Here is a 14,091-nt window from a genome sequence, read left to right as displayed (position 1 = left end):
TATATATATATATATTTTTTTTTTTTTATCTAAGCCACTGGTGAAGATAACGTAACGATCACTCCTTTATGGTATTTAAATGCAACACTTCTGGCTCATCCCATTCTACTTCAAGAAGTCACATCAGAATTTATCACACTGAGGGCAGGGGACGGCTGTGAGATCATTTCAGAGTAGCGGTAGCACATCCGGAAGAAAAACAAATTCTCCCAAATGACCTCGATAAAGAAGTGTTCCCCAAACCGGGGCATGAACGCTGCTGTCAGCTGCTTGGGATTATTTTAAATGTAACATTGATGTGTCTGTGGCGTGCACTAACACAGTATGTACCATTATACAACAAAAGGCAAAATAGGCAATTATTAATGCACTTTATAATTTTAACATCAGTTTTGTTATTTAAAAAAATAATAATAATAAATGCACGATTTCTGCCAATGTATGTTTTTTCAATAGATTATATTAGATCCTTGACATATTTTCATCCCCCTGCATAAATAAAATAAACCATTCCCGTCCTGCTTACCTTTCCAGACAGTGTACAGCTGAGTACACTAATTATAGAGTGGTTTGTCAAACATCCTAGAAATAACACTGAGCATAATGAAAGCAGCAGCACTTCTACAGGTCCAAATGCACAGCCTCTCTCAGTATAGGTATCAACATCCTTTATCAGGATACCTAATGTCATGGGGTGTCTCGAGCCAACAAAGTCTGGGAACCCTTGGGTCACGTGAAGGAACGCAGTTGACTATATGATTTCAGCACTGAAGACTACAAAAGGCTTTCGACACATTTTGTTTAGCAGTAAAAATGACATGTTTAATAGATGAATGCACCTTTAATTTAGAAGAGACGAGCTGTGCAAAGTGATGGGAATACATATTAGGTAAGATTTAGAGGAATTGTTTTGTTAGCGCTATGTGTTTTAAGAACACAGTAGATGACATCATTATATCCAATGTATAGGCCTGTACTGTATAAATACTCTAATACACAAGGTATTGCACAAACACTATAAGTCATTTTACTGAAAACATTCTCCACATGGATCAGTTCTGCAGTCTTGCAATGCTTCATAGGGGTCTCTAGCCAATTGACTCCTAAAATAAGCAAACTCACAACAAACATACAATACACAGTATAAATAAATAAACAAAATAAAATAAAAAAAATTCAATACTACATCAATTGAGCACTGGGTTTAGAATTCAAAATCAAATGCATCATTTCCAAATAAAGAAATCAGCAGTGATGACCCCGAGAGACAGGGGTATGTGTATAAAAAAGTACTCAACAAGACTAAACCAAACAGGGCCATCAATATTGCAAACAGCAATCATAAAAGAGTTTGACGATGTAATTCATTAAACGCAGGAAGTAGCAGGAGCGTGACTATTTGACAGTTAACAAGTCTGCTTTCAGATAAATTAGACCACATAGAACACTAAAACATAGAATTAACTAATAACTAGAATTAAACTGAACACCCTTGAGTCACACGGTAGCCTCAAGGCACTACCCTCCCACTGTAGTCAATGCTCAGAGGGTCAAGCTGACCGCTGTTCTGTCCCTATCATAATCCCTGGTATAGAACTCAGACCCCTGATGTACATTCCAACCAGTGGCAGGATAGACCTGCACAGTCCACTATAAGTTGGGGAACTGGATAAGGTGATCAGTAAAGAGGATATAAGGTTCAACTAAGCAATATAAACTCAAATCTAAAGGTAACTAAATCATCCTACTTTAATAAACACTCTGTAAAATTATTAGAAATAAATAGTAGGCTAATTAACTGCATTCAATTACTATTTCAACATTTTAAAACTACTACAGTTTTAGGTTTGTCAGTGGTAGGGTTTGAAAACATGCTTTACTGTAGAAATGACAACTAGCTCCCTAAAAAAATCTCTACCTCACTTCAACCTGTCCACAGAATTTGAGTCAGCCATTCATATCTAAAACTTAATATCTTAGTCTATAAGGAAAACTGTGTTGAGATTCACAAAATATGCCATATTTTATCAGCCTGTGATGATTTTCAGTCCCCCCCCCCCCCCCCCCCTTTAAGAAATGGGACTCCAGTCACTAATATAAAAAATTGTTGGACTTTAAGGGTAAAAAAAAAAAATAACAACAATAACAATAACAATAATAATATTTTTTCAGAAAGTTCTGACAAACATATTGTGAAAATGCTTGTATCAAAATATTTTTTATTAAAACAACTGTCTTTCATATGTTAAAACAAACAAACAAAAAGTTTTATTTAAGACATTTAAACATTGTTACTAATTAGTAGCCCAGTCCAATGCAATCAGAATTCCAAACCTGCATTACAAATGTTTGGAGCAAATGGTAGAGAACAGTACAACGCTGCTTAATCGTTTTTTCAGCAACAGCACAAGTGAGACGAGGACTGGCACTTCTGTGACTGGTAAGAGCTACATTCTCATGTCGAGCAAGGCTGCTGTGTTATTTTCTCGAGTCACATTCATACTTTATGATGCAGATAAACAAAGCCAATAAAATTAAAATACATTCACCGTAATTGGTTGTGATGTTATGTAAAGACTAACAACCGTAAATAAGGTTTCAGAAAGACAGTCACCATAACCAATTCGTATTTGAACACATAGCTGCATGCAAGGTTGTTTGTTGCCTCCATAACCCGAATCGTGTTGTACGAGCGTCATTTTAACCATCTGTATGACTGCCTGTATGTTTTCTGACAACTACATGCAGTACAATCATTGAACATGTTGTTTCTAAACACAGAAACGGCATGAAGTTTAATTTCAATGCACAGAGTGAGTGGAAGGTTGCAATGATGTTTATTATTATACTCCAGCATTTATTAAAATGAAAAACTCTCCTTACCTCCTTAATTTTTTCCGTCGGTCTTTCTTAATCAGTTCAGAATCCTTAAATAGATGCCTGTTAGTGATGCTTTGGATCTTTGCCGAGATTACTTCCTCAGTCTCAGTAAACGTGTAAATGATGACAGCAGCAATGCCTACAATGTACCCCTAACTAGATACAAAAGTAACACAGTGTGGTAAGTGACATCCTTCTGGTATCTATCACTTTCACATCCAGGGGCGGGTGAAACGATTAGCCTGTGGAGGGGAAATACGAAATAAAAACAGTGTACAATAAATTCAGAAACTTTTAATTGTATAAATATTGTATTTTATGTTATAACTCACCGTTTCTATTTACAAAGCTAAAAGAAGCGAGAACATCCCCGGTTTACTCTGGGCGACGTCCATTTGTTATATAACACCTCTGTCACCGCTGCCTCAATTTTACTATGCCACATTAATGAACTGTAAATGCTAACTGTGGCGATGCTGCCGCTGCTTCAGCAGCAAATGACTAGGCTACGACACTAAAAGCAGTTGATAAAAACAGCTGCCTGATCTGCCTGGAAAGACGCCATTAATGTGCGTGTTTGTTTTTAATTATACAGAGCGGCTGCATGTAGGACTGAGAGAGAAGTCGAGTACAGCACCCCTTGCAGGACAAATGACTACATTGACAAGTGCTCTAGTTGCTGTACAGTTTATACAGAACTAATCATAGTGTGGAAAGGCTTTAGTTCTGTAATTGGCATCCTTGTGATGCCCTGGATTTAAATTACGACCCCTGTGTGCCCCCTATAAAAAGCGGGTTATGGATTTGCTTTAATAACTACTTTTAAAAAGCCATAACAAACGAACATTTACCACTACTATGTAACTGATTAGAATATGTATGCCAAAAAATATTTCCTGTGTGTTGTTTACATGTCATAAAGGTTACAGTATTGGCACACTCTGTTAACGTCAATATTATTCCGCCTGAGAAAACGGAAATGAATGTTTGTTGCTGTGTTTTAACACACTGAAGGATCAAAGTTGTCAGTCCATAGCCTGGGCTATCTGCAATTCTGAATGGAATCAAGTATTTCTAGAGATGAAGAGGTCCGTGATAAGAAACCAGACGGAGTACTGAGCAGCTGAAACTCGTCTACTGAAAAGCAAAAAATATCCTGTAGCCTAGTCCACAAAGCTTGTATTGTACTCTCTAGGACAAGCTGTCTAAGTCATTATGCATTGATTTATTTATTGATAATGACTGATACATGAACCTAAACATGATACCCTTTTATGGGTTTACTTAAATAGTGGAGGATCTGTGTAAATATAATGTTTTTTTTTTGTTTTGTTTTTTCTGTATTGATTTGACATTTACATGGTTAATGTTCTGCAATTAGAGTCAATAAACCATCCAAACAAATTTCTACAGAGACAGTCAGGTGACACACAATTGCTCACCAGATAATACAGAGAAAGTTATGGAGCTGATGTCAGAATTAAAAAAAAAAAAAAGACACAAAAGCAAACAAACACCACTGTGTTTGAAAAGCGCACCCTGCTATGGGTCATTTTTTACATTTTAACTGATTGAGGCAATTTTCTTTCTTGAAAAGGAAAATAAAGTTGTTTTTTTCTTTTGTATGAAATACTTATTTGGTTATTAAACAAAAAAAGTATGCAAACTTTCGGTCAAATAGATTACTTTGAACAGCCTGTTGTATCCTTGCCACTTTGAGCATCTAGTCACCTTATTAACATCAGAAGAGGTCTGCAATAAAGCAGGTTCACCATCTATACTTTCATAAAACTACCTTACCCTTTAATGCATTATTAGGTGGGATCTCTTTCATTCTGTATTGTGGTCATTATTTACCATCCTTACTCATGAAAAACATTTAATTTTTACACCACTTCTAATTACTGGATTTCCGAAAAATTACCATTCAGGGTGAAGGTGAAAATCTGTAATTTTGAGGGAAATAGAGATTGTCCATCTTACGAACTCAAAATTGCAAAGGGTGCATACATTTAATGAGTCTTCAGAAGAAATCATATTGGGGAAAGGACATTAGTTAGTAAGCCTGCTTAATAATCATCTAAACAGACCAGCAATAAAGAACTATAGAAAACACAGAAATATAAGATAAGAAATGACATGTTACTAAAATATGGTCTGTTATATATTATTAAGGCAGATTCCGCTGTCAAAATGTGTTAGGTGTGAACATTCTCTCAACTGTCTACCAAAGGTAGAATGGGCTGTAATTGAATTAGTCAAGTAGAAAACACAGTATATTGTTTACCATGCATTGTGAATTCCTTGGAGAGCATCTGCAACTGTTAAGAAACCATGATATTCCATCATGATACATAATAATGATCAGCTATTCAGAATTCTCATGGGAAGATACATTCCCCAGTTATTTGCCGGGAGGGACAGTCCTGACCTAGAAAGACAATCCACTCCCAATTTAGCACTATATATCAGAAGAACCTTATATTAAAGAGGAAGTAGTTTCCAATAGCGTTTTTTTTTTTTTTTTTTTTTTTTACTGTCCACTTATCATTTTGAAATGTTTGCTATCATTCTGAAGGGTTCGTTCTGAGCTATGAGTTCTGCCATAGATGTATGTAACATACAAACTTAGTGAGGTAGCCCATCTAGTGATCTGCCACTTTGGAGGATGTTTCCTTTTGTTTTGCTGCCGTTAACTAACAGAAAAGACACTTTGACTGACATACTTTGCATTACATGCAGTACGTTATGCCAGGTAACTAAAGCTCCTGAACTTGTAGTCAAAGCTCTTTAACAGACTTTTAAGATTAAAGTTATTTAAAGCTACACCGTTTAGCTCATGAAGAATGATAGAAAATAGTCTTGTCAAAAATTAGAAACACTTGCAATATGTAACACAAACTTGAATGTTTGAATTGTATATATGAGAATACTGTGGAACTGACTCATTTACTTCTACAGGGATTCCAAATAGGGTTATCTCCCATGAAACCTTAGTGCTGAATTGGTTTATGCTGCAATAAACTCTATGTGATTACTTGTATTGAATTATCATTTTTAAAATGACTCAATGTATCCCTGAAACTAAAACTAGACTATAAATCTAGTGAAATCCCCTTTTTGTACACTTAGTGTGCTTTTTTCTGACACACTTTGTTGTAAGCTTGACAATCAGTTCTACAGTACATGTACATTGTCAGACTGAAGAAATCAGAGATGGTTATCCTTGAGGAATTGTGTATCATGTATCCCTAGCTGCCTATGGTAGCCTTACCCTCTAATGACAGTGTTATAGGCTGGTGTTTCAGTAGTTCTTCTCAACCACTGAGTTGAGCAAATCATCTAAAAGTCAGACTTTTCAAAAATGATTTAACTCATAAATCATAAAGTTGTCATAAAACCCCTAACTACCATCAAATAAAGTGTAGAGAATGAACACCGATTAGAGAGTAATAGAAGCCTCTCTGTCTTACACCTTCACTGTCCTGGCTATCCATGTCTCATTGCAATGTTGCAATTGATTTTTTTAATAATGTTTAAAAAGAATAACAATAATAAAACAATAAATAAAAAAAAAAATAATAAAAAACATTCAAATATATGTGACAGATTTTTTGTTTTGTATTTAATACTAATACAAAATACTTCTTAATAACCACAAAACACTTAATGACAGGACATCAAAACATATATTATTAAATTGTACAATTACAGTTGGAATAGTATACATTCAAATACAGTAAAATGAAAACAGAACACTTTTTCCTTTCATACAGTATTGGCATAATCAGTCATACATGAACACTTAAATGTAAGACGTATAGCAGTATAAAAACAAACCAATATATTGTTATAACATTCAAAGACATTGCTACAGACTTGTTGAAATGTTTGTCTAGTGGCATGTTTCCATCTGAGCTTGAAACCAGTCTGTAAAATCTTATTCCAGTATCAAACTGGGGCTGCCGCCAGTTCCATCTGCAGCTGGACTTTACACAAAGGTTAAAGATGCTCTATATCTATAACTATATCTTTTCGTCGAACCTACTGAACTCAATGGCATTCTCCACACCCACATCGAGAATAAACTTGGATGGATCCTTCCCTCCCTCTTTGAAATCAAGAAATCTATAATGTTTTATATAATTTACAAATTAATTCACCAACCCCAATACACTGCATAGGTAATATTCAATATTACCATACAAATGATTCCATTAAATATTAAATACTTTATCAAGTAATTTACTGTATGTTATTGTACACAATACACCTATGATATAACAATATTTATTAAGGTTTGTACTTTCAACCTTTCTTATTATACAAAAATAAAGATGACAGGTTTTGTATATACACATATGAATAGGGCAACCTGTGAATCCAATCTAGACGGTTACATTTTCTGTATAATTCTCCACTATGGGATTCAAATGTGCTTTTAGAAACAGATAAAACTGTAACTGTAACAATCACTGTCAGCAGCAGCTCATGAGGCAAGGATTGTTTTTATTAATAAATAATTATTGATTTTAACAACTCCTCATTTCTTACCCTCAACATAAAACATACAATTGTGGATGGAAAACACAGCCTGCATAGAACCCCCCGCATATTGTCAATATAAACCCTCAGCTGGAGTGGTTAGTCTAGTGGTAGATCACCATTCAAGGCGCATATCTGCTTTGCTCCAAACATATTTTCCTCCTCTTTTTAGAAACATCTTTTCGTCAAACCCACTAAACTGAATGGCATTCTCCACTCCCACATCGAGAATGGACTTGGACGGATCCTTCCTGCCCTCTCTGCAATCCAGAAATCGCATCTGTAAACACACAGAGCATGTGCATGATGAGTGAAGGTAGTGCACTCAGCTGACAGGTCTCGGTTTATACAGTCCTGTACATAGCCAAAGTGCAGATAAGTAAACTTACTGCAACCTCTTTTCTACCTTCCTCAAGATCACTGTGATTCTGATCCTGTTTAGTTGTCATGCATAGATGCAGGTGCAGTGTACTTCAGACATGTCTGCATTTGGCTTATACTCTATTACAGTACTGTACTGAAAACAACATTGTGCTCCAAAACAATTTGAAATATCCAATTATTTTTATTTCAACCCGGCTCACTGCTGCCACCTATGTGCTGACCTGGGAGGGTCAAAGACGGATACACTCGTCATCCGAAATGCTTGCCATCAGCCGTCCGCTTCTTTCCACTCTGCGGGCACGCCATGCAGCCACCCCAGAGCTACAGCGTCGAAGGACCACGCAGCTCTGGGTAACTTAGAGGCAAGCTTGCAGGCACCCGGCCAGTCTACAGGGGTCGCTGGTGTGCAGTGAGCTTAGGACACCTTGGCCGACCTAAACTCTCCCCACCGGGGCAGCAGTGGAACAGCCTGGACGCAACCAGCGACCTCCAGGCTCAACACGGAGTGCCTTTACCAGATGTGCCTCTTAGAAGCCCCCTGCTTTACATTATTTTTCATATCAAATGTACATTCCCTGCTATAACTGCATATTAAATATCTGACTATGTGCCTGCCTGATATAGTGACAGCTATTTGCATTTTCCAACTACTGTACTATGGGCATCTGGCATTGTGTGTAACTTGATCTCTTGGAAAGCACAAATGTTTGGTCCTTTAGCTGACCTGCTAATCAACTTTATTGTTAATCACAGATTAATTCTATCCTGTTAATTAACATCAATAGGAAGGCTATTATAAGGTATTATTATAAATCAACACTTACATATTCATCCAGGATAAGGTAAGAATCCCTCATCTGCAAAAAAAAAAAAAAAAAAAAAAAAAAAAAATTAAATAACAGCAAGTTTCAGATTTATCACCAGATCATTATTATTCAGAATTAGGATTCCAGTATGTCAAGTATACACCCTGTATTACGATAATTTACATGCTAATAGACTGAACCAGAACAGACAAGGTTCGCTGCATGTGCAAAAATAAATACCCCATCTTTGTAATACCATAGTAAAAAGTACAACAACTTGTTGTACACACATTGTGAAAAGCACAGTGAATTACAGGCAACTAAAAAAAAAAACAAGGGTTAAAGCAATTGGATGTACAGTACAGGCTTAGCAAAAATACTACTCAATGAGTCATTACATATAGTAAACCTTATTAGTTATGTGTGTGTGTTTCCCAGTACCTTTTGATTGGACTCTGGAACTAAACATGTGATTTCACTGTGTTGATCCAAGAAGTCTTGAAATTCTTCCTCACTGATCACAAACTTTTCAGCCTCTCTCAGGGCATCCTCTCCAGCATTTTCCCCCTCAATAACCAGACACTGAAATACCTATTGGGAGAAACAACAGACATCCGTTTTAAAAATCTATGTTAACATAACAACATGACAAATGAGCAACATGTGTGTGATGAACCCTGTTCTACTTAGTTCTTTGTTTCTGATGTAGTTTTATCAAATGAAGGTTTTTTTTTTTTTTTTTTTAGTAATAGCATTGACTACTAAGGAGCTGCAGTAGCTTTTGTGCTTATCTCACTATTACTGTATACAGTAAATTTCTAACGCAGTTCTTAACTATTAAACTCTGTATTTACTTCTTTGCTAGACAGTGTCCCATTTCACCTGTCCTGCAGTTTCATTAAAGTAGGATGTTCAAATGTATTATCAATTCAGAGATAAACCAGAGGAGATGGAAAACAGAAACTAGGTTATTGCCTATGGTATTTTAAGTAGTTTATTTTAATAAAGACACAGTACTGTTAATAGATAAATAATTCCGTTTGATATAAACCTGATTAACAAAGGTGCTCTTATTGCACTATTGGGTATGGAATGATCTAATTCATATAGTATTTGAAAAGGAAATGACTTGCCTTCCAGCGCACAGGGTTAAGTTCCCGGATCTGGTCTCTCATATCTTCCTTCACATTAAAGGTGTTAATAACAGAGTTGACTTTAAAAGCCACTTTGTACTCATTGCACCAGATCCTCACTCTGCGCAGATTATCCAGGTGGCTCTTCTTCCCCTGCCTTCGGCCAATCAAGGCATTGGTTTCTTCTTCAAAACTATCACAGGACACTGCCAAAATATCCAGGTACTCCCCTGCAAGAGACAGGTACATGGGAGAATCAGCTCTTTGTGTTTTTTAAATATCTATTAACCGGGCTCCACAGAACAACTTACTAGACTGTAGTATCCGGGTTATTGTGAATACATGGATACACATACAAGTATTCAGGCAAATGATAACACTTTTATTACAATGAGTTTACATAGTCCAATGCAGATATTTACTTTAGCCAACATACAGTAGACACTGTACAAGTGTAAAATAAAATAGTAACTCTTTAGATCAACAATTAACAATTTACATTTCATAACCGTCCCCACGTCAAATCTGCTACTCCAGGGCAGTGTGTTAACTTTTAAAGGTACAGATACTAACACAATATAGAGTACTTGTTATTTCACTGTCTGACGTACAGCATGAATTAGTGAAGGGTTCCTACACTGTAAAGCACACAGTCACATTCACATTCCAATTTGCTGCCACCTACAGTCCCAAATTAGTACTTCAGCCACCAACCGTCTTCAACGGGGAAACTTGGGAACACGTTTATATAAAACTGTTGAATACATATGGTATGTACCAATTGAGACACATTACATCTAAACATACCATACTTCTGGAACCACTTCTCCGTTATCAGGCTTCCATTGCTCACAATACTGACACTTGGCAACCGCAGTTCCTGCTTGCAGAACTGAACCAACTTCCCCAAAAAGTCGCCCCGCTGATGCAAAAATGGTTCTCCCCCAGAAAAGTTGATCTTCTCCATGCCTACAAAAACATAAAGAAAATAAGATGACATTCCTGTGGTTATCAAATAGCAATACGCATTTCTCTCTCTCTAACCATTTACAAATCAATGATAATATGAACTGTAACATTGCTGCTTGGGCAATACATTGAAATGGAAACTTTTTTTTTGTTTTTTTCCTAGCCTGCATGTCGATTCATAATAAAAATAATAATAATAATAATAATAATAATAATAATAATAATAATAATAATAATAATAGGTACCTTAAGATAATGATTAAGATAATGAAATATGAGTACTGTACTAACTTACCTGAGTCTTTTAGCATCCGCAAACCTTTCTTGGCTTCTTCGATCGGTAGCACAAACGATGTTTTGGCAGTGTGGAAACAGAACCCACACGAGTAGTTGCACTGGCGAGTAAAATGGTAATTTACACTGGTTGGAGATGGAATGGTTGGGGTCTCTCGTGCACCATTCTCTTCTGACTTAACGATTCTCCTGTCAGACACCAGTGTTGTTATTCCAAGCCAAGTACAAAATTTAGCTAACCCATCTTCAAAGATACAGCAAAGACTGCCTATGCAAAATTGCAGGAGTAGCTTTATTTCTGTGGAAAACATGTTTTCTCTCTTAGTACTCCAAGCCCGATTGATTTCTACTGCAAGTGACATAGGGTGTGTCATTTTATACCCTCTGATCAGGTGACGTTTCTATGCACAGGTTGCTATAATACTAAACAGCGCGGTGAAAACGAAACCGAATATGATAACACCCATCGAAAATATCTTGATTACTTTGCCGTCCAATGACGTTCTGAAACCGATGTATGTTAACAAATACAGTAACAGACGAACACAGCTTTACTCGTCATGTATTTAGAAATGTATACAATTCGTTATGCTGATGAATGTGTTCTTGGAAAAGTAATTTTGTGATAAATAATAATAATACACATACTTTTGGAGGAAGTTTTAACATTTGACGACTTGAACATAAGAAAATGTTTGAATGTGTTTTGGGTATGAGAAGGAAAGAAAAACGCCTGGCATTGTACTAGAAAACAGAAACTCATAAACACACTCATGAAGAGAAAATGAAAACTGCTCCACACTGCTGTATTCAACTACTGCTCTCAATTATAACTATATGTTCTTTATCTCATACACTGTTGACTGATTATTTAGGTGCTTGGTAGACAACATTGGATTCATGTGAAAGTTTAAAACATGATAACAGTAGCGGCTATTCTTACCTGCAGGTTTACTACATTTCTACACGCCAGTCATATCAAATCAGGTTCTTCTTAGTTGCCCATGCTGACCCTAAGCTTTACCGACAGTGTTAGATAGGTGCTTAGTTGTTTAATCTCAATAACCAGTCCTAGGTCCATACTTTATACAAACTTTTTTATAAAGTTATACATTCATTTTATGTTGGGAGATAAGATATATTGACCCTGTCAAGCAATTACACTGACAATCAGTTGAGCTGTATCAGGGTAATACCTTTATTCTGCATCCAGAATGTAGCACATGACTCCCAGAGAAAGAGAGGGAGAAGGATTGATTGATTTCATGGTGGTTTTTAAATACAGTACAAGTGATTTACTGATGTGTGATAAACGTTTCCTACAGTTGCAAGAAATCTTTGATATTAATGCCTATGTGTTTATACAATTTTATTTTTATGTAGCGCCTTTCCTGTAAAACATCTAAAAGAATCCTTAAGCTACCACTTCTCATCTGCATCTCAAACTGCATGATCCTAGTAAATGATCATACTGTTTAAACTGAAAAATACAATTATATTGTAACGACCCTGGGTTTGCAACGCAAAATCAATGCTTCAATCCTGTTTTTTTTTTTTTTTTTTTTAATTTGATGCACGTCAACTAGGGCACTGAGCAATCAGAGCACAGTTTCAATGTACGTGGTCCAGCAGGGTGAAGCAGCAGCCAAAATGATGGAGAACTTGTCTGAAAAAATAACCAGAGCTTTATGAAAAAGGGTATCATAATGTTAAAGATAAAGATTTGAAAGATAATATGTGGGTGTCCATTCTGAAGGCACTGGATAAGCCCGGTGTGTATGATTTATTGCCATATATAAGAACATAAGAACATAAGAAAGTTTATAAACAAGAGGAGGCCATTCGGCCCATCTTGCTTGTTTGGTTGTTAGTAGCTTATTGATCCCAGAATCTCATCAAGCAGCTTCTTGAAGGATCCCAGGGTGTCAGCTTCAACAGCATTACTGGGAAGTTGATTCCAGACCCTCACGATTCTCTATGTAAAAAAGTGCCTCCTATTTTCTGTTCTGAATGCCCCTTTGTCTAATCTCCATTTGTGACCCCTGGTCCTTGTTTCTTTTTTCAGGTCGAAAAAGTCCCTTGGGTTGACATTGTCAATACCTTTTAGAATTCTGAATGCTTGAATTAGGTCAGGAAAGACTTTTTCATGAAGGCAGCAACGGTTCAAACATGTAGGCCTATCTGGCTGTGACCTATAGACTAAACCCTAACAGCATTAGTAATCCAGTCAGTAGTCTCTCCCTACAGACACAGTTATGCTGATGTCACAATGTATGCCCCCCAATAACCTCCAATTAAGTGTGACGGTAGATCACAAAGAGACACACACACACAACACACCCACCATACACACACACACACACCACACACCACACACACACACACACACACACACAACACACACACCACACACACACACACACACACACACACACACACACACACACACACACACACACACACAACACACACACACACACACACACACACACACACACACACACACACACACACACACACACACACACACACACACACACACACACACACACACACACACACACACACACACACACACACACACACACACACACACACACACACACACACACACACACACACACACACACACACACACACACACACACACACACACACACAACACACACACACACACACACACACACACACAACACATACAGATACACTGACAGCAAAGACAGGAATAGAATAAACGGAAGAACATCCAAGTTGCCTACTAAATGGCAAAAATGAACTGCATGATTAAAAGAGGGCATAGAAACTTATACTATATAGAGTTTAAACTAGATCGATCAATTGGAAAGGGATGAGAAGCTTTCAGAAATACTGACGGACTCTACAGCAGAGCTATTCATCCCTGGTCCTGGAGGGCCATTGTCCCTCCTGGGTTTTGTTCCAACTCTACCCTAAATTACTTAATTGGACCAAGTGCTTATTAGAAGCTTAATTGGTCCAATTAATCAATTTAGTGTATAGCTGGAACAAAAACCAGGTGGGACAGCGGCCCTCCAGGACCAGGGTTTAGTAGCCCCGTTAGT

At 36.9% G+C, this 14,091-nt stretch overlaps 2 protein-coding genes across 7 annotated transcripts in view; both read right to left on the bottom strand.

Annotated features, from left to right (window-relative positions):
* The window catches only part of LOC121315505 (probable E3 ubiquitin-protein ligase RNF144A-A), a 44,798-nt gene extending 41,195 nt beyond the window's left edge, over positions 1 to 3,603 (bottom strand). For 2 of the 6 annotated variants that reach the window (XM_041249646.1, XM_041249647.1), the window contains exons 1-2: positions 3,213 to 3,596; positions 2,884 to 3,122 (exon numbers count right to left, since the gene is read on the bottom strand). The gene's annotated coding sequence lies outside the window, so the exon portion shown is untranslated. Of the gene's footprint in view, positions 1 to 2,883; positions 3,123 to 3,212 lie in introns of all 6 variants that reach the window. The other 4 variants (XM_041249644.1, XM_041249649.1, XM_041249650.1 and 1 more) reach the window with 3 other exon arrangements.
* Positions 3,604 to 6,479: 2,876 nt separating this feature from the next.
* rsad2 (radical S-adenosyl methionine domain containing 2) lies at positions 6,480 to 12,855 on the bottom strand. The gene is made up of 6 exons (XM_041249643.1): positions 11,013 to 12,855; positions 10,556 to 10,717; positions 9,749 to 9,978; positions 9,057 to 9,206; positions 8,634 to 8,666; positions 6,480 to 7,705 (listed from the first exon to the last, which is right to left on the bottom strand). Exons 1-6 carry the CDS (start codon positions 11,383 to 11,385, stop codon positions 7,541 to 7,543), a joined length of 1,113 nt encoding a protein of 370 aa, XP_041105577.1. The 5' UTR covers positions 11,386 to 12,855; the 3' UTR covers positions 6,480 to 7,540.
* Between the last annotated feature and the right edge of the window lie 1,236 nt (positions 12,856 to 14,091).

This window comes from Polyodon spathula, chromosome 5 (assembly GCF_017654505.1).
Source record: "Polyodon spathula isolate WHYD16114869_AA chromosome 5, ASM1765450v1, whole genome shotgun sequence".
In the NCBI taxonomy this organism is placed as follows: Eukaryota; Metazoa; Chordata; class Actinopteri; order Acipenseriformes; family Polyodontidae; genus Polyodon; species Polyodon spathula.
The sequence above is the reverse complement of the archived record's forward strand: the minus strand, read 5'-3'. Positions and strand labels throughout refer to the sequence as shown.

What these genes read in the sequence shown, in the direction of transcription:
- rsad2 (XM_041249643.1), bottom strand. Translation starts at nt 11,385, where the DNA reads ATGACACACCCTATGTCACTTGCAGTAGAAATCAATCGGGCTTGGAGT. An exon ending in GCGGATGCTAAAAGACTCAG is followed by an intron (nt 10,718 to 11,012) that starts GTAAGTTAGTAC and finishes ATGTTTTTGTAG; the next exon opens with GCATGGAGAAGATCAACTTT. An exon ending in GAAGTGGTTCCAGAAGTATG is followed by an intron (nt 9,979 to 10,555) that starts GTATGTTTAGAT and finishes TGTCTCTTGCAG; the next exon opens with GGGAGTACCTGGATATTTTG.